A 22,078-nucleotide genomic window follows, 5' to 3' on the forward strand; every position below is an offset into this window, starting at 1 on the left:
CTTTCCCTCTTCCATCAGGTTTATATATTACCAATTTTTAAATTTAATAGTATATTTACCACCCTTCCAATTATCCATAATAAAAACAATTGTGCACTACTTCAAATCCATTTCTAGCTCAAAAACCCCCAAAAACCCCACAAACCAGAGTAAGTAGGAAGTATTAGTGCTGTGATATACCATGAAACAAACGTATCTTAATCTGTTTTGTTACAAATTTTAATTTGAAACATCGGATTTAATGGAGATGAGAAGTTTACAATGCTCAGAACACCCTATACCATAGTTTAACAAAACCCGTATGGGTCCACAGGAGATAAAAGATGTGTCATCTTTTCCAATAGTGTTTGGTTAATTAATTTCTATGGAAAACTGTCTTAGCATTTTTCAAGTAAGATCAGGGATGTCCTCCAGACTTTTAAAAATATTTAGAGACGATAAAAACATTTCCTATTGTGGTTCATTTTATGCTGCCAAGTAAGGCAAGAAGTCAATAAAGTAGCACAGAAGGCTTTTTTTCCCCACTTATTTTAATTGCTACTTGTGAAAAACTAGAAACTGACTATTTAGCATTGCAACTAATTTTTTAGCTGACTGGCTTCATCTACCTTTGATAAAGGTACACAGAAATCATCCAATATACTCTGAATTGACTAAGCTACAAAAACAGTGCATTGTGCCACAAAAAGAATGTGTGTTCTGGTAGCAAAACAGGAAGCATTAGCTTATTTTAAAATTAGAAAGCATACAATTTTTAAAGATGTAGCATAACTATAGTCAGCACCAACTTTCTTCCTAACAGGAGTGTCTTTACATAAATTTTGGAGTATCGACAGATGAAAAGACATTCGTCAGAGATGACAGTGTCAGTTATGAGTAACAGAAAATTACGCCACTGCTCATGTATATACACAACATCTGGTGCAAAGCCCATTGATATCAAAGGTGAGATTTTAATGTTTGATGATTCTGTGCCCAATCCACATATGAAGTAAAGCACATATGAAAATACTCGGGTCAAGAGAGAAACATTAGAAGCTATAATCATATTTATTTAAAAAATTGATATCAAATACAACCATATATATTCGTGCCTATTTAGAGAACATTTTCAAAATATCAAACAGCACTGCCATTTTCCAGTCAAAACAATGACAAAGCATTTCAGCTTTCCTTTTTTAAATCTTTTCAGTATTAGATGCTTTATATACACAAAATAGACAAAAAATGTATAGGAATCCAGAGCCAAAGACATGATACTGAAAGCAGAGTCTCAAGACGAAAAATCTATTACTGAAAATGATTTCTAAAATACACAACTATTAGGCAAGAGATGAAAAAATTATTCCCTTACAAAATCCTATCTCTACACTGTTTCGTACACATAGGGTTTCATGTAGCAAAAAATAAAATTTTATCAATGCTTCTTGCATGCTTTAAAGACAATATCAAGGTTTTTCTCCCCCCTTTTTTTTTTTTTTGCACAGTGGCATTTAAATATTACATCCCTTTCTGTTCAAACCCTTTTATAAGTTTCCCCTCCTGAATTCACACAGTGGCTATACTGGGGGTAGGGGTGGTGTGTTTAAAAAAAATATTTAAGTGTAGTAACAATTATTTGCTTTTCTTAACGAAGAAAATACAGTAAAAACATTTTGATTTGGTAAAAGCAGTTGAAAAGTCACACGTACTTTAACATTCTGAATTGGGGAAGGAGGTGACTATGGCAGGTTAAATACTAAAGCATTCCCTCCATGTCTGAAATGCAAATAAGGCAAAATGTGTGTATGCAGGTTAAAAAAAAGTTTATTGCAAGACAGCTCATGCTTTTAAGATGCAAACCTGGATACAACACAAGGAAGCTACTAATTTGAAACTAAAGAATTGAATATTTGGACTGGGCCAGTTCAAATGCATTAAGTACTGTTCTTACTTGAACAACTGATTACATGTACATGGGGAATGGGTATATATGTATTACCTGTTAGACTTTTTTTTTTTAATGTTTTATGAGTAACTATGAAGATTTCCCAGGATTTGTTTGTTTTATGCAAGACAGTAATGGCTTACCAAGTGAACAACATAGATATCTAAGCCCTTAAAGTTTCCATTTCAATTTTTCTTTTCCTTGGATTCTTTTTGATTCCTTTAAAAGTATGTACTGGTAACATGAATTTTACAGTAATACTTCTTTGTAAGTCTGAGTTCTAGAGTTCTCCAATCCCATTCCCCATAATATTTCTCAGTAAAAAGGCCACCATTTGTACATTTTCATCATTATTTGAAACAATAATTCTAGAAAATTTCAGACATTTTAGAACTGTAACACATTCATTTTTAAAAGCCTGTCAGTTTTGTAATAAAACAAAGCAGTTGCAAATGACAATATTTGTCTGAGATACAGAAATAGAATTGTTTACTAGACATGTGCAGAAGCCATTTTAAACTCCCCACCATTTTATAGATTTATAATAGAAGCAATAGTCCAACATTAAAACACATTGGAAATTTAACTTTGTATTGGTTATTTTTAATTAGTCTGCAAAGTAATTAAGTATGAAAAATAGTAAGAGTACCTTAGCTGAAAATTACATTTACACTTGCTGAAGTCGTTTGACAGGCACAAGGAGCCCAAATGTTGGAGAGTAAGCCAGTATTGTATCAGATTAGTTTCAAGCCCAGAAAAATGGGAGCATTTAAACAGCTCATATTTATACCTGCTGTGCCTAACAAGAATTGCATTCAAGCATGACTGCATTACAACACTTTTTCCTTCTGCCCTCATTACAAGACCATGAAAGCAGTTTACGGAATTATACTTACAAAACTAATTTTGGAAGATATTTAATGTAAGTATCACTCATTCCCCCTACCCCTTTGATTTTTATAGGCAGAAAAACACAAATGACGTCACATGGACCGTTCACTGTGAGGAAGACAGTAAAAATCTGTTGGATGAATGAAGACTGAAATTCCTTCAAACCTCATACTGCAATAAAAAAAAAATCTGCTCCTTTACAATGGACTTTGGCCTAAAGCTACAACATGGGGAAAAAAAACCCCTTCAGGTTGACAGAATAGATAACACTAAGAATAGGCTCTAAATTAGTAAACACCTTATGAGCATAGTTCAGCCACATTGAGAACTGTTTATCACTGAAAGAACGCACACCAAAAAATGCGATCGGTTTTTTATTGACAGCTTCTTGGCAGGTCCACACATTTTGAACTTTAGGTCTGGGTTATAAAATATGTACTGTCAGCAATTAGCATTAGTCTTTCCCTTTGGTGCAATTAACATACATAGCTTAATTTGCTACCTCTTAACTGCTTGACTAGGCAGATACGCCTACTTCATTAAACTTGACACTCCTCTGAAAATCAGACTGGTATTTCTAGAGTGACAATGTTGCTACACAGAAAGGAATATGGTTAGCCCTGTAATGACTGACACAGTTGTGCTTTTCAGGCACTGTTACTTTATATTCCTTACATATTAAAACACTTGTGTGATGAAGTAACTTACAAAGTGACATGAAAGTTCAAACGCAAACCTCTATGCTTTAGCAATTATAAAAAGATGTAGTTGTCACAGGTTACAGTTAAGTCAATTCAAGGGGCTTTTTTTTTGTTTACTATAGGGCTACTACACTATATAGCTATAGAAAGAATACATTTTTATTATATTCTTATAATAGAGGATAAAAGGTCCAAGTTCCAAGTACTGGTATCAAATTGCCAGCCTATACCTATTTATAAAAATGAGTGTCTTATTTCAGAATCAGTTTATGGCACAACAAAAGAAGGGAAATTAAAGCTGTGGATAATTTACAGACAAGCAAAGAAATAATTCAGTGCTTTAGAGATTCCTGTTTTCAGTTTCATATAAGTTTTAAACTGAAAGCAGAAATTTACATCCTGAAAAATATAGCATTTCAAAATGGCATGCGCACACATGGACTTTTAAAGCCATTGTTTAGCTGTATTGAGACACTGCAGATATTAATTATAATGTGCATGACAGGATTATTTAAAAAAGACAAAATTTAAAATCCGCTTCTTAAAAGTAGTGCTGTCTCATGTCAAAATCCATATTGTCTTACACATACCAGTGGTTCTGGTGACATTAGTGGAAGTTCAGCACACAGGTAAGGAAAACAGAATTTAGCCCAATTATGTATAATATAATAATATCCTAAGCTATCAAGAAACCATTGCTGTAAACAAATCTTTACTGAGAGGTAAGAGCCCTTTCATGTACAGTACTACTTGATGCTGAATGTGTATTTTCATCTAGCTACCATTCATTTCATACTAATTTTAACTAGATATTACTATTGTGCAATGATATAACTTTAGAATATTTTGATAAAGAAATTTGGGGTTATCTTCAAAAGATTCTTAGAATACCTGTGCCAACTGTTAATGCATTAAGTGGACTACAGCTTACATACTCTATCTACAACATATTTCCATATAATTTATATGTAAACAGAATTTGTATTTCCAAGCACCATTTAGGAAAATGAAACATATCAATTGTTGTACTGAAGTTGAAAGTCAGGTTTGGTCACCCTGTTACACATTCATCCTGAATATCAAAGCAAATAGCTTATGCTATTGGTTGTAAGACATCTCACATACTTTGTTCCTCAATTTTTCTCAGGATCAGAAACAGCATGATAAAAAATTGTAAGGTGCGTGAATAAAGGCCATTCCTGAAAAAGCTGCAACATTCTGACAGACACTCATAAAAAGCATTTCAGAAAGAACATCCACACAGACATAAATACTCATTCTTAAAAGAGCTACTTGCACAGGGGTCATTTCAGACTGCAGGAATGCACCTTATGTGTGTGGCACTGATTTATGGCACCTAAATCCCCCTCCTCCTTTCTCCTAGACTCAGTTACAGCTCTTTCATACTGAAAGGCCAGAATGAAGGGTTGAGCTTGAAGAGGAAAAAAGACTCCAGTAGAGGTAGAAAAGAAAACCTGTTTAACCCAACTGATTATATGCTACTTTTATAGTAAAGACAGTGGCATAATTAGAAAGAGCATAAGAAAACAAAAACAAATAAAAAAACCAAGTTGTCTGCCAAAAGACAATAGGGCAATGCAAAAATCCTACTTTAAACATGGATCTGAAGATTTTACAGTTGGAACTGAAAGTAAAACCAGAAAGTGTTATAAGGTCAAAGTCACTGAAAGATTCAGGAGTAACATCATAATAAACAATACACTGAAGATTTTCTCTTGAATTGCAAAGTATGAAATTTATGGATTCATGCTTCTCCTGCAGAATGGGTCATTTCAAAAGTGGACAGCAGGATCGAAAAGTTGACATTAAGTCATTCAGAATAAACAGTCACAAAATAAATTATCTAAGACAAACAGAAAAGTGATTTCTTAGAAAGAACTTAGTCATTTATGAGCACAACTTATTACTTGTATCTATTTTCCCATTAGCACTGAAGCAAATCAGTTGATGCTGGTTTTCAGCACCTTTTGTATTTTCTATAGAATTCTTCAAAACAATTTAAACTTGCTTTTTAAATGCAAGTTACAGCTGCTACACATCTAACTTTGTTCATGTGAATAGTTTAAGTAATTTTAATACAGCTACTCTTGTGAACAGATATTCTGTAGGAGTGCTACAGTTTTCTAAATTAGTGCAATCTTTTTTATATTTGCAGATTCCCTCTAAACTCTGACCTCCAGCCCCCCTTTCATTCCTGCTTCCAGAACTCTGAAATGAACCCTGCTTGTGCAACACCCACACAGTAAAATTATAATGGAGACTTAGTGTTTTGACAATAAGAGGGAAGAAAAGTTATGTCATTTCTCCTCTTCTGCGTTCAAGTGGTTTCTAACAGATTCCAGAGACATATTCATGGCTGCTTGAAGCATGTCTTCTTCACTCATATCACCTCCTAAAGAAAATAAATGCATGTAAGTTGTAATAAACGCAGAGCTAGTTCTCAACTGCAGTTAAAATGCTTTCATTGTTCCTTTTGTCCACACCTACCTGTTTCCACCCCACCCCCAAAATTGGTTGTTTTTTTTTTTTAAAAAAAAAAAATCATTGAACATTTTGCACTTAGCTTTCCATCCACAACAGTCAGTTTGTAATAAGTAATACACATTAATGGGGGATCACCAATACCTAATACTGGTAAGGCCTACATACTTATGTTCTACTGAAAACTGGCTACAGTAATTTTGTCAGATATTACTCCAAGTTTATTACATTGTCATACAACTTCAAAAGTCATTTGGAAAACAGATTGTTGGCACAAATCCCAAAGATTACAATTTGTAATGCTCAAGCCAAACAAAACAAAATGCAAAGCCAGAACTCAAATGGTCTAATAGTAACACTCTTCACTTTGAAACAGGATATTGACATTCAAAGCAGAACAGGCTTTTCAAGAAATTGATCCTTTCCTTCATTGCCAAAAAGAGTAATGGCTGTGATACATAGTCTGAATGGCTGCTGGAGTGAGGAAGTAGGCAGACAAGGAAAGTTAGGAACAAAGGTGAAAAAGACAAATATTTCAGTGCTGGAAATAAGTTTGAAAAACAATACCTGGGTCAGCTTCTGGAGTGCTTGAGCTTAGAGTTGGCTTATCATGCAGGTTTGGGGTCCGATCTTGCTGTTGTTGCTGCCTGAAAGTGTTACAAATTTGTAAGAGAATAAGATTAACATCAGTATGAGACCTGTATCATCTAGTTCATTGTAAGGAAGGCCAAGAGTGGGAAGTAGAAGCTGTTTGATACAGTAACACCCCAGCACCTAAGGTATCTTCAGTTGTTGCACCCTGCTAACCTTCAGACACCTATCTTCCCAACATTACATTCCAAGCCAATTTACTATTTTCCCAGAATTCAGATGTTCTGCATTCTTATCCTCTCATGCAAAGTCTAACTCCTCCCATCCATAGCATTTCTCCCTGGTCTTTATTTCCTCCATCACTAGGAGACAGAGATAAGGAAAAGCTACAACAATACCCCAACTATGTATTAAGAAGGTACTCCAGAAGAGCAACATAAAATATTATCTAGAACGCTTTCATGTGATGCACATTAGAGGCATCATTACCAGAAGCAGTCTTAGAGAAAGAATACTTTTCTTCAGGAAGATAATTACAGAAATTTACAGGATTTCATTTAAAATACTTCTATAACATGTATGTTTTCTTTCTTCACAAGCCTGATGTTGCATTACTAACAGTTCCCCTCTTATTTACAGGTTTCTTTTCTTCGTAGGAACCACCTGGAAATGGCAAAATTCAGGTACTGTTAGGAAAACATGTTAAGAGAGAAAAGTTAAGCTGGACCTCAGTGAGAAACCCATCCACGCCCCAAAGCACTGAAAAATACGACATGTACTTCCACATGCAGTTTTTTTATCAACTACTTTACTTTTCAAAATACGCTTGTCTTCTCTTTCGCAGTTCTTCTGAAGAAAGGGAGTCTGTCTGACTGGTGTGAGGTGACTGAGGAACATTCTGTGGTAATGAGTCCGAGAACTCACTTCGACGACTACCTAAAACCAGAACATGCCATATCCTACTAATTACAGTAAAATGAAGTTAGTAAATGAAATACAGCTTAAGAAAATGTCTTCAAACTTGAGAGGAAGAAAGACTTGTTGGAGAAATAAGCACCTAGGCTAACTTCACTTGATACTATCTCTCCTCCTCACCATAGGACTGTTTCCCTTCCCTTCTGCCACCCTTTCCCAATTTGTTCTTGCTTCCTAATGATCAATGCTGACATGAAAGTTAACTTTTCAAAAAGCAGAAAGGAGATAGCTACAGTAAATTCTGGATTGCCCTTCCATGCCTCAAAGCCAGCCTTTTTAGAGAGCTTGACACACGCTGGAAAAAGCTGACTGAAACTGATTTGAGTAGCTGCCTAAAGCATAAGCAACATGAACACTGTAATAGAAATTTAGATGAGCACTGCACCTTGCATGCTGAGTTGAATGGCTCTGCGAAGATCAGCTTCTTCATCTTCCATATCAATTTCCTGCCTACTTAGAGCCAGGGCTCTCTGAAAATTCTCTTCATCTTCATCTAACATGCCTGTTCCATCAAAAGGATGGTTAACTTCTATTGCTTGGTCCATATCACTTCTGGGTAGCCTGTGAAATTGATACATTCATGGCAGAATTCAGACAGAAATTATATTAACTTTTACTGTGAGATTTAAAGTAAATATTTTCTGCTGATTTAACTCTACTTTTCTTTAACTTTGGAAAAAAACATTTCCATTGTGAAAATCTGTTATATAAACTAAGATTTTCATTTCTGCATGAAAAAGCACAAAAGGGCTGCAAGCAGAGCTTGCAGCTGTAAAAATGAAAATACTGCAACTCTAAACCCATGCACATGATGATAAGAATCTGTTTGATAGGAAAAACTTCAAAAACAATAAGCCCACAAAAAGCAACAATACATGTTATTCGAACCTATTGCTATTTAAACAGTCACACCAGCAGAAAATAGTGCATGTGGTCTCCTTCTTAGGAAGCTTTGATGACCACACTAGAGCAACAGATCCTCTGTAAACTATACACACTTTCCATGTTACTGCCAAGTAGTTTGTTTTTATTCCATCAATTTACAATACCAGTTTACCTTTACAAAGTGGAAGAAATAATAATGAATTAATTCCTCTGAAAGGCCTTAAGCCTTTTTATCAGTATGCAATTTATTCACTATAAAAATGTGATAAAATTATCACAGAAGTAGTACTTTACATGCTTTCAAGGATGTTTTATATTAGCAGTATGCATCACAACAGAGCAGCACCACATTTACAGTAAAATTATTCCAAAAGGGAATGCTGTATGATTTGTATGATGTGGAATTCAGATATGGGTTTCTCGTTCTTTTCTACTTATGACAGAATGCACAAGCCAGTCTTAATTAGAGATGGATTACTATTAACCATAGTTCGGTAAGATTTGCTAGCCCATTTTACTATAATTGGAAAAATATCGTAATCATGAAGTTAAAGATCTGCGCTATACAACACATGCACATGGAAAGATTGATTCCTTAAGGTAGTTTTTGCCCACTTAAAGAGACACCATTTGTATTCTACCAACTTGCTTTTACTGTGTGCAACAGTAGTAAGCGTATTGCACTAAAGGTACTTCTAATTACTTCTTAAGGGGGTTGTCTCCATGTAGGCATTAATCATGGAAACCAATCATACTGAACATTATTAAAGTGAAATCTCTATTTACCTTACCTCTGATCTCTTGACTGTGCCGTCTCTTCTCCAATTAGTTTTGGTCGCTGCATCTGCTGTACCCGAATCATCTGCAATAGCTGATCAGCCTCACAGTCTGGCAGGTCACCTTTTACTACAAATATGGAATAACCTGAGAAAAATAAATCGTAAGTCTACAGCATTAAGGTGCACGCATAAACACTCTAGAATGCACACTATATGGAACACAATGATGTGCAATTTATTACAACGTAAGGCTCTACCTTTCATTATAAGGACTTGGGTTATTTCACTATTTCAATCATAAAACTAAGGGTAGTTAACTGAATACATAAGTTCTAATAAATAATGATTATTACCTACTTTTAATTAATGAGATTTAACATCTGCAAGTTACTATTACCTTCCTGTTGTAATTGAGCCAAGAAAAGTGCAAGATATGTATCTGATATTAGTTCTGGACCCATCAAGAGAGAGTTCAAGTTAAACCACTGTAATTAAGAAAAAAAAGGTTTGAGAGAACAAATTAGCATAAAGATTACTTGGTAATCCATTTCTGTACATTGTGGTCATTTTCTATGATGGAATATCCGAATAAATCTAGTAAAATAAATTATCAAATTAAAAGTCTTTTGAAGCACAATACCTATACTGCTAAAGGTTACCCTTCAAATACTCTTCAGCTAACAGGAGATCTGAAGTGGGGAAATTACTGCATGCTCTCTCCCATTACTGAACACTGGTATCAGGCAAACAGATAAATCAAAATATAACGGTAGAAGAATTATTTCAGACATCATTCTAAAATTCTGCTTAATCCTAGTTTTAAATCTGTTCAGAGATTAATGAAGGAAGAAACCCTTCACAAGTTAATGCTGTATCTTAAGAAATTAATAGATACAGGAAACAGAAGTTGAATTTTTTCCATGAAATACTTTCATTAAACGTTCTGCCTTTAATAGCTGAAAACTATTGTTTACTTCTCTCTGAGATAATTTTTAAATTTTAAAATTAAGAAAAATGAACTCAAATTTAATATGCTGATAGTACAGCATAATATTACAATAGGGGACACGAGATAAATATACACAGATCATTTCTAGTTCCCTGAAGACAACTAGTCATTTATAATACTTCTTCTAGAGAGAAAAATATATTCAACATGGATGACAAAATATTCTACCTTTAAAACCCCATATATATCGCAATCAATCTGAAGAACCTTTTTTATACCATACTCATTCAATATTATCCAGTTTTAACCAGGAAGCACCATTTCAGATAATAGAAGGAGAATTCTATCTCCCTTCTCACAAAAACGCATTTATTTACCCAAACTTCCATATATGCAGTCATACACTTGCAGTCAGGCCCATACTATAATTCACCTGGAATATGGGTAAGTAACTATCTACCATTCTGTCATTCAGTCACTTAACTTGTCAAAAACACCCTTTGCCACTAGGAAAGGGTAAGAAGACCAACAGTGTAGGAGTGGGGAATAAAGAGTTATGTAAACAAATACAATGGACAGATTACTGACAAACTTTTAAAGGGGAATATGGAGTAGGAAGGTTTGGTAAACTAATTTTGCTTTAACTGTAACAGAAGAGAAGCAGGTCAAATCTAAGTCAACCTATTTTGTCTATCTTTTCTCATTACTCTAGATAACAGACACCTAGTATTGTCTTCATATGGTTACAAGCCACATGTACAAGCAAAAGACATCCCCCCTCCAACTTAAAACATTTTGGGCTAGAATTCTATCTCACAAAATTCCACCCAACATGGTTGTATATATAATAAGGAACATTCCCTTACTTTTAAGAGACCATTCAGCCTTTTTGATATCAAATGCACAGAAATTGCCTGTAAACGTTAGCCATACTTTTCGACTAAAGCAGAACAGCAGTTTAGTTTGTTTACTCACAGATGAATTTTTTTAAAATTTTTTTTTTTTTTTTTAATCTGAATGACAACATAGGTAGCCACCACTTGCAAAATGAACCAAACGGGTAAAGAGACTCCTGTTCACTATTGTAGAATCTAAAAGCTTATCTCATGAACATTTTCTATGACAAAAAAACAAACACCAAACCAGCTTATGTTGTATAAAAGCTTATGCAGTATGATTCAGAACAATGATTGGCTACTGAAATAAAACACTGCACTGGCGTTACAAGGGACATGGATGTGACTTGAGTTATTATTTATGTACCATATACTTCTATGGCTATCCCTTACCTTTAATAACTATTTCCTGCCTATATTATAACTGTTTCAGAAAGTTTTCCAAGTGCAAAGCTGCGATTCTACTTTTCCCGACCTTATCCTGATGGATACTCTTAAATACTAGCAATCATAAATATTAACACATTTGAAATTTGAACCTTTTCTTATACCTACTGTCCATTTAAATGAGCAAAATTATTTTTACAATGTCAATAATTCAGTGCGTTAAAATAAGTTTACATTCTATAGGGATTCTAATCCTTGCCTAGGACTCCCCCCTCCCCCTGTACAATTTTTCTGCTATTTTTCATGAAGAAAAGAAAGAAAAGAGCTTAAGACGTCACACAGACTCTACCAGAGCTGCAGCTCCCTAGAGGACAGATTCACTGGGGAATTGATCCTAGGGTCTTTCCCCAGGCTAACATTCATAAAAAGCTGCCTGACATTTTTGTGATATAACACACACTTACTTTTTTTTTTTAATATGGGATACTATTAAAGCAAACTGCAGCAAAAGCTTGCAAAAGGCCAACACATGGTCTACTCGCAACCACTTTTCCACCCCCATTCTGAAGTCAATTTTTAAATAAAAAAAGACAATGTCACCTGTTTTCCTAACTTTCGAACTGTAAACCAGTGCTCCTTATAATTACAAATAAATGATTTTTCATTTCTGTAAAAAGAAAAACAAAAGGTATAGATAAAATTAAATACTCTAATATTGGAGCGCATATTAATGTTTAAGTTCTTTGCTACCACTAATTTAAACTTATATAATAAAATTTCAGTAATACAACTGTTGATGTTACAGAGTACTCCTACTGCTTTTGTAACATTTAGGAAGTTGTCAACATTACTGAAATCTCCATATACCTGTGATGCCACAGATACTGAGATATCATGAAGGCACAGAGGACAGATGCTCGTATACACCCCCAAAAGGAAAAAATTAAAGACAGAGGGGATAAGAAAAACATCAGAATGCAACAGAGCTTGAAATAGTAATTTTAAAGAAAGATTTAAATCATAGATTAAGAGTATTATTTTTCTGTAAAATGAAAGCGGGTGCTAAGGAAAACACATCTTACATAGGGTCGATCCCAAGCCTCTGATACTCTGGACTGTTGAAGAGGATTAGTTCTAAACCCCAAACTTTCAAGGCATTGCTTATAACCTGTCAAAAAATAGCACTTTTCATGAGTCAAACCAGTTAAATCTAAATTTAAACAATACAATCATCTTAGCTGCTATAAACAATTATACTGTTTTCATAAAACTTAGATTTCAAAACATTGCTAGGAGACCTAGGAATCACGTTATTCAAAATGCAACTGTCATCAATCTACATGCAAACATAACACACATACTATATCTAAGGGGAAGTAACAAAACTAGGATTTAACTGAAAAGTGTGAATAAGCTTACTCCCCCAGACAAAGCTGTACCTTCACCTCCCACAGATACTTCCTAAGTTGTCATCTCTCTGCTCTCATTGTACTGCTCTGCTCGCCCTCCCCCCCCCCCAATACATCATCATCCTTCCCCACAGTAACTATTGGAAATTTTGCACCACTAGATTGTCACAGGATCAGTCAGGTACATTAGCACAAACTCTTTTACAACAATTCTTTAAAGCTATCTGAAAATATGCTGTAAGAAATTTTAAATTAACAATTCATCTTCCTTTCAGCAAGCCAACTATGCAGCAAGTGAGCAAAGCAATGCCAGGACAACAAAAAGTAAAATATGAGGAAGCATTGTTTTTTCAGCTTCAATATTGAAGCAGCACAATCAAGAACACAAGAAATGCCAAACTGTTAATGGTCTTTCACTGAATAGAAAAACAGCCCTGTCCTGCCATAAGGAAGAGAGGCTCTTGAGTGATTCTGGAACATTGACAAGCACCTCTGAAAGCTTGGGAGACAGCCAAAGGCGCAAAGCACTGCCTACAGCTCTAGTCTAGACACAAGCCCCAATTCAGTGTGCAATACCTTTTTTTGTTGTTGTTCTGGTTTAAGTATTTCTTATTAATTACTTTTCCATTATGGTCCTTAAAAAAAAAAAAAGAAAAACCCAGCTCTAAAGTGTCTGGAGTGTATTATAAAAACTGGAATGCAGATACTGCAGCTTTTTCCATTCTGCAGATCACTGTGATAACCCTGTAACCATTGCCAAGGGCTCTACAGTCTATAATTTGAGAAAACAATCTCATCTGCTTTTCCACTTGTAGTCTATGGGAGCCAAGGTCTACACCTGAAGTGCCCATAAGAAGCAACTTAGAAATCAAGCTTATTGCCAGCAGGTGTCATTTCACAGTTCAGGAGGTCCATGCTTCTACCATGGGGCCATGAACTGAAGAACTGCAAGTCACTGCTCTTAATGGAAAACACTCTGAAGACTTAGAAGTCCAGCACTTAATCCCATTAAGCCTATAAACTGGAAACTAGATGAAAAAGCTTGGTGTCATTTAAATTATTTGAGAGAATATATATTGCATAAATAAAAAATTCTGTCAGTATAGACCCATGCTTACTTGAATTGAGAAGAATCCACTATCATCCATATTTACAGAAGGCTGCTGCTCAGTGTGAGGTTGGGAGGGAAAAAAGGGAAAAATGGTGTAAGCATAGAAGGTCAGAAATAATTCAATTTTGAAAATAAATATAACTGCACATACTTAAAGCAACAACTAAATGTGTCCCAGTCTGTAAGGCTGATTACAATGCCCAAATAAGCTTATTAATTAAAAATTCAAACCTTTAAATTAGAAATGCTCAGACAGGCATGGGAACTTCTGTTGCTATCTCTGCCACTGGCTTACAAAAAACAAAAGGCAAATCGCTGATCCTCCTTCTCGCCATGCCTGACCTTCCTACCTGTAAGATGACATAGCTTTTTGTAGAATTACTATAAAGCTGTACTAGTAACATTTGAAAATGCCAAATTTAAGATGCATGAATGAAAAGGCCTATAAATTTAAGAAGTTTTAGCACTAGGAAATTAACCTTCTCTAGCTATGCAAGAATAGTAGGTCTGTGCTACACAATATTAGATTTCAGGCAAATATCAAGCAACCTCAAATTAAGAAGATTTTACCTGTAAAAACGTTCTATATTCTTCACTAGACACTCCTCCCTCTGCCATTCTCATTCTTTCTTCCTCATCCAACTGCTGTGCGATAGAGGATAACTCAACAGGACTAAAATATTCCCCTTGTAGCAAATTATTCAGACAGTGCTGAGCACACAATGAGCCTTCTTGCTAACATTAGAAGAGAAAAAAATACCAAAGACAACAAAAGAATCACATTAATGTTTTACTCTGTAAAATGACTCAGCCATTTCATTCTGGCAAGCTTCCTGCCCTCCCCACTCACCCAGAATGCCATCTATCTTTTGGATATATTACACTGCAAGATAGGGAATACAACCCTTCCATCAATTTGATGGGGGAAAACCAACATGCATACTACTTTATTTCCTCAAAGGAAATAAATTTCATGTAAAAATGTTATTTTTTAAATCACTGTAAAAATTGCTAGCGGCCTGACCAAATCACACAAGGACTCTGCAACCATCAGGACAATGGATTCTGTCCTCTTCCAAATCACCACCACATGAAAATGAAATGGTTTAGATGTCTACTTCCAAGTAACAAGTGTTTTCTGCAATAGATGCTCTTGTTCTTTTTAATTTTTCCTCCCTGCCAGGTGTGGCTATTGGCAATCTGCTCTCCACATGTGGTTAAAGAAAAGCAGACCATTAGGACTTTGGAGAGATTTAGAAGTATACACCTACAGAATATTTCCTTCATTTCAGGTTCCTCACCCAGTTCAGTTTATAACCAATTTGTTTATTGCCGAGAAAGCGATTAGGAGCTGGAGGAGCAGTAAAGCTCCTTTTCCACGTGAAATTTATGTATAGGAACTAGGTAAAAGAAGCTAATACTACTGGTTCTAAAATCTCGATGACGATGATGAGGTGACAAGAAAAAAAAATTAAATTCAGCATATTAAACAATGAAAATAAGTTTTGTTGATAAACCATTTAAATGGAAAACACTTCAGATAACTTTGTTACATATCCACCACATTGGAGACAATAAAATGTAATATAACATTTTTAGACTGTCAACCCAAATTAAAAATGAGTAAATTAGAAATGTCAGTCATGATTTTGTAGCACAAATTAAAAAATATCTGATCTGAATGAATGCATGTCACACTATCATTTTCATAAGTGTAGATCAAATACTGCCTTGTTAAAAAAACCAAACCAACCAAATTAGTTTCCCATGAAAAGCAATGTTTCTTTACAAATAACTAAACTACAAGTACAAGACAAGATTAACATCAGTTTTAAAACCCTGCTTTTCTCTTTTGTTTTAATCAGTCCTCGTTTTTATTTACATTAAGAACTCTAATGTGCATGTACTCTATTAAAAACAAAACTAAAACCCCTCAACAAAAATCAAGAACACCCCTCCCTCCTGCCAAACCCACAGAAACTAAGAATACCAGAGCGTGCCTTGGAGGAAAATTCTTTAAACTTCCACGAAAGCCTCATACATATCATATGCACAAATCTCCCATGATCTCCCTTACAGCAGCAACCTCAAAAATTCCCTTTACCCCAGATTAGAGTCTTCCTAGGGCTTCATCACTGAATTGAGCAATGAGTTATTAAAGCTAGACTAGCTGTACAGCCGGGGTTCAACGCAATCCAGAAGCCTCCTCCAGCTCATGTCCTTCCCACAACAAGAAACTCAAGACTAAACAACAGCTCCTGTCCCTTTGGGACCACATCCCTGCTGCTGGTCATATGATAAAACTGTAACAGAAGAACCTGCTCAAGAATCACAGGTTTCTCCAACAGAATTATATGAAACTGAATTGGAAACAAAGAGATATTAAAATACCTTTGAAAATGAGTCGTATTACAGGCTTAAATCTTAATTTCACTAAAAGGACCTTTTTGTATTTGTATAGTTTTATCTTAAAGTAATAAACATTACTTTTGGTACGTACAGATTGTGCATATTAAGTTCAAAATGCAGAAGAGAAAACTGATCTTCGTTTTTAATGGACATTAACTTCAATTTTTTTTTGGTGCAGAGCATACTGCATCTTTCCATAATACGAAATCCCCTCGTTGAAACCTATCCTGATATAAACCGCTGCCCCGCTTTCAGTGTTTTCAACCACTTGTATCTTATCAAAGAAAGGGCCAACTTCTAAGATAGGGGCTCCTTAAGCCCTATCCTTAAGTCCTACGTTCTGCAGTTGTCATTCCCCTGTTAAAAATGCTACATTGCTTAGGTTTTTGTTTTGTTAAATTCCTTTATAAATACCATGGGTTTTGTGCCTTTTTATTAGAATATCTGAGGTGTGCAGATTCAAGCGGGGGGTGTGCGTGTACATGCAGCACTCTAAATATTTTGACAGGAACTGAGATAGGGCACTTGATGGGGGTAAAAAAATACCCCTTAGAAGAAAAAAAAAAAAAAAAAAAGAGGGTCAGTTAAATTTTCCCTAGAATAATAACAACAAGATAAAAATATTTAGTACTCCAATCTGAAACAGGCATTCAGGTGTAACTTTGTAACTGCATAACTGTTCTCTGGTTAAGTTAGTTATGTTTCACATGTGAAACACCCAAGACCGCTACCCACCCCCCAAAAACCTGTAGCAACTACAAGTTACCATCAGCTTATAACTTTGAATGTATTATGCTCTGCCACTTCAATTTCAGTGGAGTTTTGTTATTAAACTACAAAGCAACTTAGTCATAAAAAAGTTATCATTTCATTATGCGATATGCTAGGCCACATAAGAGAAAGGTACGCTTGTTTTGAACTCATTTTCAAATCTAGACTGGAACTCAAAGTCACTGTAGCAGAGGCCATAACGGCTGAAATCCAACACTCATCCTCCAAACAGCAGCTGTTTAACACCACAATGCTTGCCAAGTTTTGCTACCCAAACCTAGCTTGAAAGAACACTCCTCAGGTTCTATGGATTTCAGAACAGTAATTTTTGTGGGTTGTTGTTTTTTTTTTTTTTTTTTTTTTTTTTAGGAAAGCTATACACCTATCTTGCTTTATTTGCTAAGTAAACCAACCACTGTGCACGAGAACAGTGTATAAAAACTAGTGTTAATCTTAGCACAATAAAGGTGCAGAGACATTGGCAAAGTAGACGGGAAAAAACCAATTATATTTGAATAGCATTAAAGCATAAATAGGTCATATTTGGGAACCTAGCTAAATCCCAGCAGTTCATAAAAGCAGTTGTCCTCCAAAACAGGAAACACCATTCAGCACACAGAAGCACAGTACATGAACTCGGTTTTCTTTAAGAGCTCTCTCTTTCCCTGCTCATTACACAAACCCAATCAAACCAGGCTAGGCGAAGAGATGTGTCTGAGAGCACAGAAACAGCCCTGCCTGCCGCTGCTCATCTTCACGCTCGTTTCTCAGCCACGCAAGTTCTCTCTCAAGAAACGGAAGCAGCTGCAGCCTACACCTCCCCATACTTGAGATCTACTTTTAAAGGCCCAAGAAGAGCAGTCACCGTGCGAGAGGAAACGCTGAGGCTCAGCCCTGACCCTCTTTGATCTCCAGCAACATTTCCTCTCCCCGCAGAGCCGGCAGGCTTCGCAGAGCCGAGTTGGGCCGGGCCACGGGCACCAGCATCGCCGCGCCGCGCGAGGGGGCCCCAGCTCTCCCCCGAGACAGAAGAAACCGAGCCGCTGCCTCATCCTGCCACTGGAAGGATGCCGAGGAAGGGAAGGGAAGGGAGGGGAGGGGAGGGGAGCAGCAAGGCGGCCCGGCCGGGCAGGGCAGGGCAGAGGCCAAGCGCACCCCGTGGGGACCGGGGGCTGCCTCGACGCCAGCGCAGGGACGGGAGACCCTCAGAGAAAGCGCTCTTGGCCCGGACGGCCAACCGACAGCGCAGTCGTCGTCCCGTCCCCGTCCCCGTCCCCGTCCCCCCCCGCCGGCCGCCAAGCCTCCGCGAGAAGCGGGACCCTCCCTCAGCCCCTCACTCACCCGCTCATGGAAGATTGACTCCATGTTTATTGTCAACGGCCAGCAGCCTCCGCCTCACGTGACCTCCCCGGCCAATCAAACCTCCCCTTGCTCGACGACCGGCTGCAGCCAATCGGCGCAGCCCCTTGCCGGGCGAGGCCGCCGGGCTGAGGCCGGCGCGAGGGCTGGCGGCCGTACCGGCGCCCCCTGCCGGCAAGGAGGCCGCCGGGCTGATCCGCCGCCGGGCTGATCCGCCGCCGGGCGGGGCCGCGCGCTGCGGCCCTACTCAGTGCGGGGCCGGCGGGGGGCCGCGCCCTCGGCGCGTTAGAGGAACGCGTACCGCCTGTTCTCCTCACGTTACTAGCGTGAATTCTGGAACACCCTGCACTTCCTGCTCCCTCGGGAAGGTCGGATTTCCCTACGTGACCGCGTTTAGCAAAGGGCCCGCAGTGCCGGCTCCCTCCTCGTCCTCGCCCGCCGCCCGTCCCTCCCACCTTCCCGTCCCACGCCCGGGCAGGCAGCTGCACTGCCCCGCTTCCCGCTATTCCAGACAGACAAGCCTGCAGAGGAAATCCGGAAAGAAACGTGTTCAGAGTCGACTAAAAAACCCAAACAACCGTCGACCACCTTCTGGGTCTCTGTTAAGTATTCCCTGCAAGGCCAGTTCATAAACGAGCTGTACATACACGAATTCCACACCCCACGGTCAGTAACAACGTGAATGACTTTTGCATAGTTTCTCTTTATTACGTAATTCTTCCCCCCCCCCCCCCCGAGCATGACTTCTGGGAACAAAAGTTTCTCAACGCTTACGGACTAATGGAATTCCTGGACACATATTAGTCATGTAATTAAATCATCTTCCAAAAGGTAAGACTGGAAATTGAACTAGCGCTGATGAACTGCAGGTGTCCTTTTCTGTAGCTCTACATACTCTCTCAAGATAAAAACCGTAATCCTATTCTTTCAACGTGCGAGATAAGGTGATGAATCAAACGAAAATATTTTCCATTTCATCAGCAGCCTTTATTTCCATGTAGCTTCTTCACCAGGCTTCAACTCTCTGTGTGGAAAGAAAAAAATTGAGGGAAGAGACTAAAATTAGGATATTTGTTGTAGAATAATTACTAATAAATGTAATTAATTATTCTACAATACCTTAATTTTGAGAGTTAGGTATAAATTTAACTTTCCTTGCAATCGTTGTCAGTTAAAAATCTTTCAATACCAATAAGCTTCCTCTTTTCTTTCCAAAGATTCAAGGGATTGAGACCTCTTAACTCCCATTCATTTAAACGGCAGCACAAAACAGCCGACCTCTAAGGCGTTAACAGACTTTTTACATAAGGGGATCCAAAAGGAAAAATTCTGCTTCTTTCAAATACAAAAATTCATTACTTCAGTGGGAAGAGAACTAGGTGTGAAAGCAGAGGGGATTTTTGCAATATGCTGAAGTACCAGCCCAACTTCACCAGCAACGGCAGTAAGAAGAGTGCTAATGTAACAGTGGGGTGGATTGTGTCATAAGCTTACTTTCTCACCCAGAACTAATTTAGGTGAGACCAGAGTAAAAAAAAAAAAAAAAAATCCACCTGCAAACTGATAACAACTGATAACTGATTCCTACTATCAGTTCGTGCTATGCAGCATGATTTTTTTTTTCCCTGTTGTTTCGGTAACCCTATGGTCTAATATAGAATTAGGAGAACTGCCATAGATGAAGCAGTGCATGAAGTTAACCTAAATTCTCCCTGAGAAGTCAGCCAGTAAGCCCAGACTGATCAATGTATATAATCACATCCTTCTGTGAAGATACAGCAGTTGCCAACATAAATGTTGTGTTAACTTTCAAAAACTCGGTTATTATTTTTAAATGACACAGATTTATAAAAGTATTTAGTTAAAAAGTGCTGTGATCATTTTAAATTTAAGACAGAAGTTTGCTATAATCCACTGAAAAGTTGAAAATTAAAATTCAAGCGCTGTTTCCCACTGAAGTTTTAGAGAGAGACAAAATAACGGTTTCCGCATTTCATGACTAAGAACTTGACAGCAGTTAATGATCCTTTCTTTCACGACTAAGATAGCTCCCAAGGCCCCAATTTTCGGAGGGCATTAGTGACCTAAATCCTTTCATGAATGCTTGCTGAAATTTTTAGGGCTTTCTTCCCTTAGTATTTTGACTGCATCACCGATTTTTTTTTCATACTTAAGATTCCCAAAAAGAACAGAGAAGCACTTTGCAAAATAACAATATATATATTTAAGAGGCATCATAAAGCAGACCTTTTATATAATAAGCTCTTGTTTCTAAAGGCAGACAGTTTTTCATCATTCCTTCTGTCCAAATAGCATCCAATCACAAATCCTAAGGGAACAAGGATGTGAACCCAGTGATCACGCACAGCTTGGGCGAAATTCACCATGACTGCTAGAAAGAAAAGCGTAACAGGTAAGAGTTACTGATAAATCTGTATATGGAAACTGCTGCATACCTGGCACCTTTAATCTCACTTACTAGGATCCTACAAAGGCATAATAAACCTGAGGGCCATCAAACACTTCCTGCGAGACACATGCTGTTCTCAAATCCATACACAGGTTTCTGAGAAATAAACCTAACTATCTCTTGGCCCTGGGAAATAGGATTTTGTCCTAAAATGGGAGAGAAATAGAACATCTCTTTTAAGATATCCCTGGTGAAATAGTTCCATTTAAATGTTCTAGAGTAGTTTACCCATTAAAGTAACTCTAACGATACAGAAGTTTGCTGTTCTATAAAACATTACAAATGCATTTATAACCTAAACTTCTGCAGATGGACGCTTTATTACCTGTAACAAGACTGAAAGATAAGCTGTACATTCAGTGGGGGATTGACAGATAAGGAAGAAAGGACACTTCTAAAATCCAGCGAGCTTTTTCCAACCTAACCAAAGCCTTCCAGATTAGCGTCGTGCTGGAAGTTGTAAGAGACACTAAGAAGTCACACAGCTGCGAGCTCAAAACCTCATTCTAATTACAGAGGGCAGACACAAACGGCGCCGTTCCTCTCACAGCCGCTGCGGGCCGGCGGCACACCGAGCACCTGAGGCGGTGTGGTAGAGCACGGCGGGAGGCGCCGCCCTCTCCAGGCCGCTCCCTCAGTCGGCCGCGATGGCGGCTCGGGCCGGCGCTCACGGTACTGACCCACGAGTGGGCCCTGCCAGCCTCTCGGCTCCGCCGGGCGCGAAGAACCGCTGCCCCCGGCCTGCCCGGGAACCCGACCGTCCCCCGCACGCCCGTGCCCGCAGGGGCAGGAGCGCCAGAAAGCCCCGGAGCCGAAGGGCGCTCCCGCCCGGCCCCCCCGGCCCCGTGTCCCGGCCGAAGGGACTGGGGACAGGGCGAGGCGCTCCCGGGGAAGGCTGGCGCCCGTACCGCGGAAAGCCCCTCTGGGCTGCTCCCGCCCCCCAGGCGGGCCCCAGCCGTTACCGCTCCTCGCTGCCGCCGGGCCCCGCGCAGCGGCCACACCAAGGGCAACGGGCGACGGGCGGCGCGAGCAGGCCGGGAGAGCCCACCGGCTGCGCAGGGAGAGG

At 38.3% G+C, this 22,078-nt stretch overlaps 2 protein-coding genes across 8 annotated transcripts; both read right to left on the reverse strand.

Annotated features, from left to right (window-relative positions):
* Window positions 1–1,031: 1,031 nt before the first annotated feature.
* On the reverse strand, window positions 1,032–18,576 carry ATXN3 (ataxin 3). 5 transcript variants are annotated; one of them, XM_076345308.1, is made up of 11 exons: window positions 18,525–18,576; window positions 14,574–14,738; window positions 14,011–14,055; window positions 12,566–12,651; window positions 12,084–12,150; window positions 9,649–9,736; window positions 9,264–9,396; window positions 7,973–8,148; window positions 7,425–7,548; window positions 6,589–6,668; window positions 1,032–5,932 (listed from the first exon to the last, which is right to left on the reverse strand). In XM_076345308.1, the coding sequence occupies exons 1-11, from the start codon at window positions 18,546–18,548 to the stop codon at window positions 5,838–5,840; spliced, it is 1,083 nt and encodes a 360-aa protein (XP_076201423.1). In that variant the 5' UTR covers window positions 18,549–18,576; the 3' UTR covers window positions 1,032–5,837. The 5 variants fall into 5 exon arrangements, with proteins under 5 accessions (XP_076201423.1, XP_076201426.1, XP_076201428.1 ...); XM_076345311.1 differs by having other exon boundaries at window positions 14,574–14,734; window positions 18,525–18,556; XM_076345310.1 differs by having other exon boundaries at window positions 5,868–5,932; window positions 7,425–7,544.
* Window positions 18,577–19,225: 649 nt separating this feature from the next.
* NDUFB1 (NADH:ubiquinone oxidoreductase subunit B1) lies at window positions 19,226–22,055 on the reverse strand. Of its 3 annotated transcripts, none has more exons than XM_076345315.1 (3): window positions 21,975–22,055; window positions 20,790–20,934; window positions 19,226–19,566 (listed from the first exon to the last, which is right to left on the reverse strand). In XM_076345315.1, the coding sequence occupies exons 2-3, from the start codon at window positions 20,927–20,929 to the stop codon at window positions 19,530–19,532; spliced, it is 177 nt and encodes a 58-aa protein (XP_076201430.1). In that variant the 5' UTR covers window positions 20,930–20,934; window positions 21,975–22,055; the 3' UTR covers window positions 19,226–19,529. The 3 variants fall into 3 exon arrangements, with proteins under 3 accessions (XP_076201430.1, XP_076201431.1, XP_076201432.1); XM_076345316.1 differs by having other exon boundaries at window positions 20,790–20,931; window positions 21,975–22,049; XM_076345317.1 differs by lacking the exon at window positions 21,975–22,055 and adding an exon at window positions 21,921–21,968.
* Window positions 22,056–22,078: the final 23 nt, after the last annotated feature.

Source organism: Aptenodytes patagonicus, chromosome 7 (assembly GCF_965638725.1).
Source record: "Aptenodytes patagonicus chromosome 7, bAptPat1.pri.cur, whole genome shotgun sequence".
Classification (NCBI taxonomy): Eukaryota; Metazoa; Chordata; class Aves; order Sphenisciformes; family Spheniscidae; genus Aptenodytes; species Aptenodytes patagonicus.

What these genes read in the sequence shown, in the direction of transcription:
- NDUFB1 (XM_076345315.1), bottom strand. Translation starts at nt 20,929, where the DNA reads ATGGTGAATTTCGCCCAAGCTGTGCGTGATCACTGGGTTCACATCCTT. An exon ending in AAGAGCTTATTATATAAAAG is followed by an intron (nt 19,567 to 20,789) that starts GTCTGCTTTATG and finishes CTTTCCACACAG; the next exon opens with AGAGTTGAAGCCTGGTGAAG.
- ATXN3 (XM_076345308.1), bottom strand. Translation starts at nt 18,548, where the DNA reads ATGGAGTCAATCTTCCATGAGCGG. An exon ending in GGCTCAATTACAACAGGAAG is followed by an intron (nt 9,397 to 9,648) that starts GTAATAGTAACT and finishes TATTTTTCTCAG; the next exon opens with GTTATTCCATATTTGTAGTA. An exon ending in CATTCAACTCAGCATGCAAG is followed by an intron (nt 7,549 to 7,972) that starts GTGCAGTGCTCA and finishes TTCTGGTTTTAG; the next exon opens with GTAGTCGTCGAAGTGAGTTC.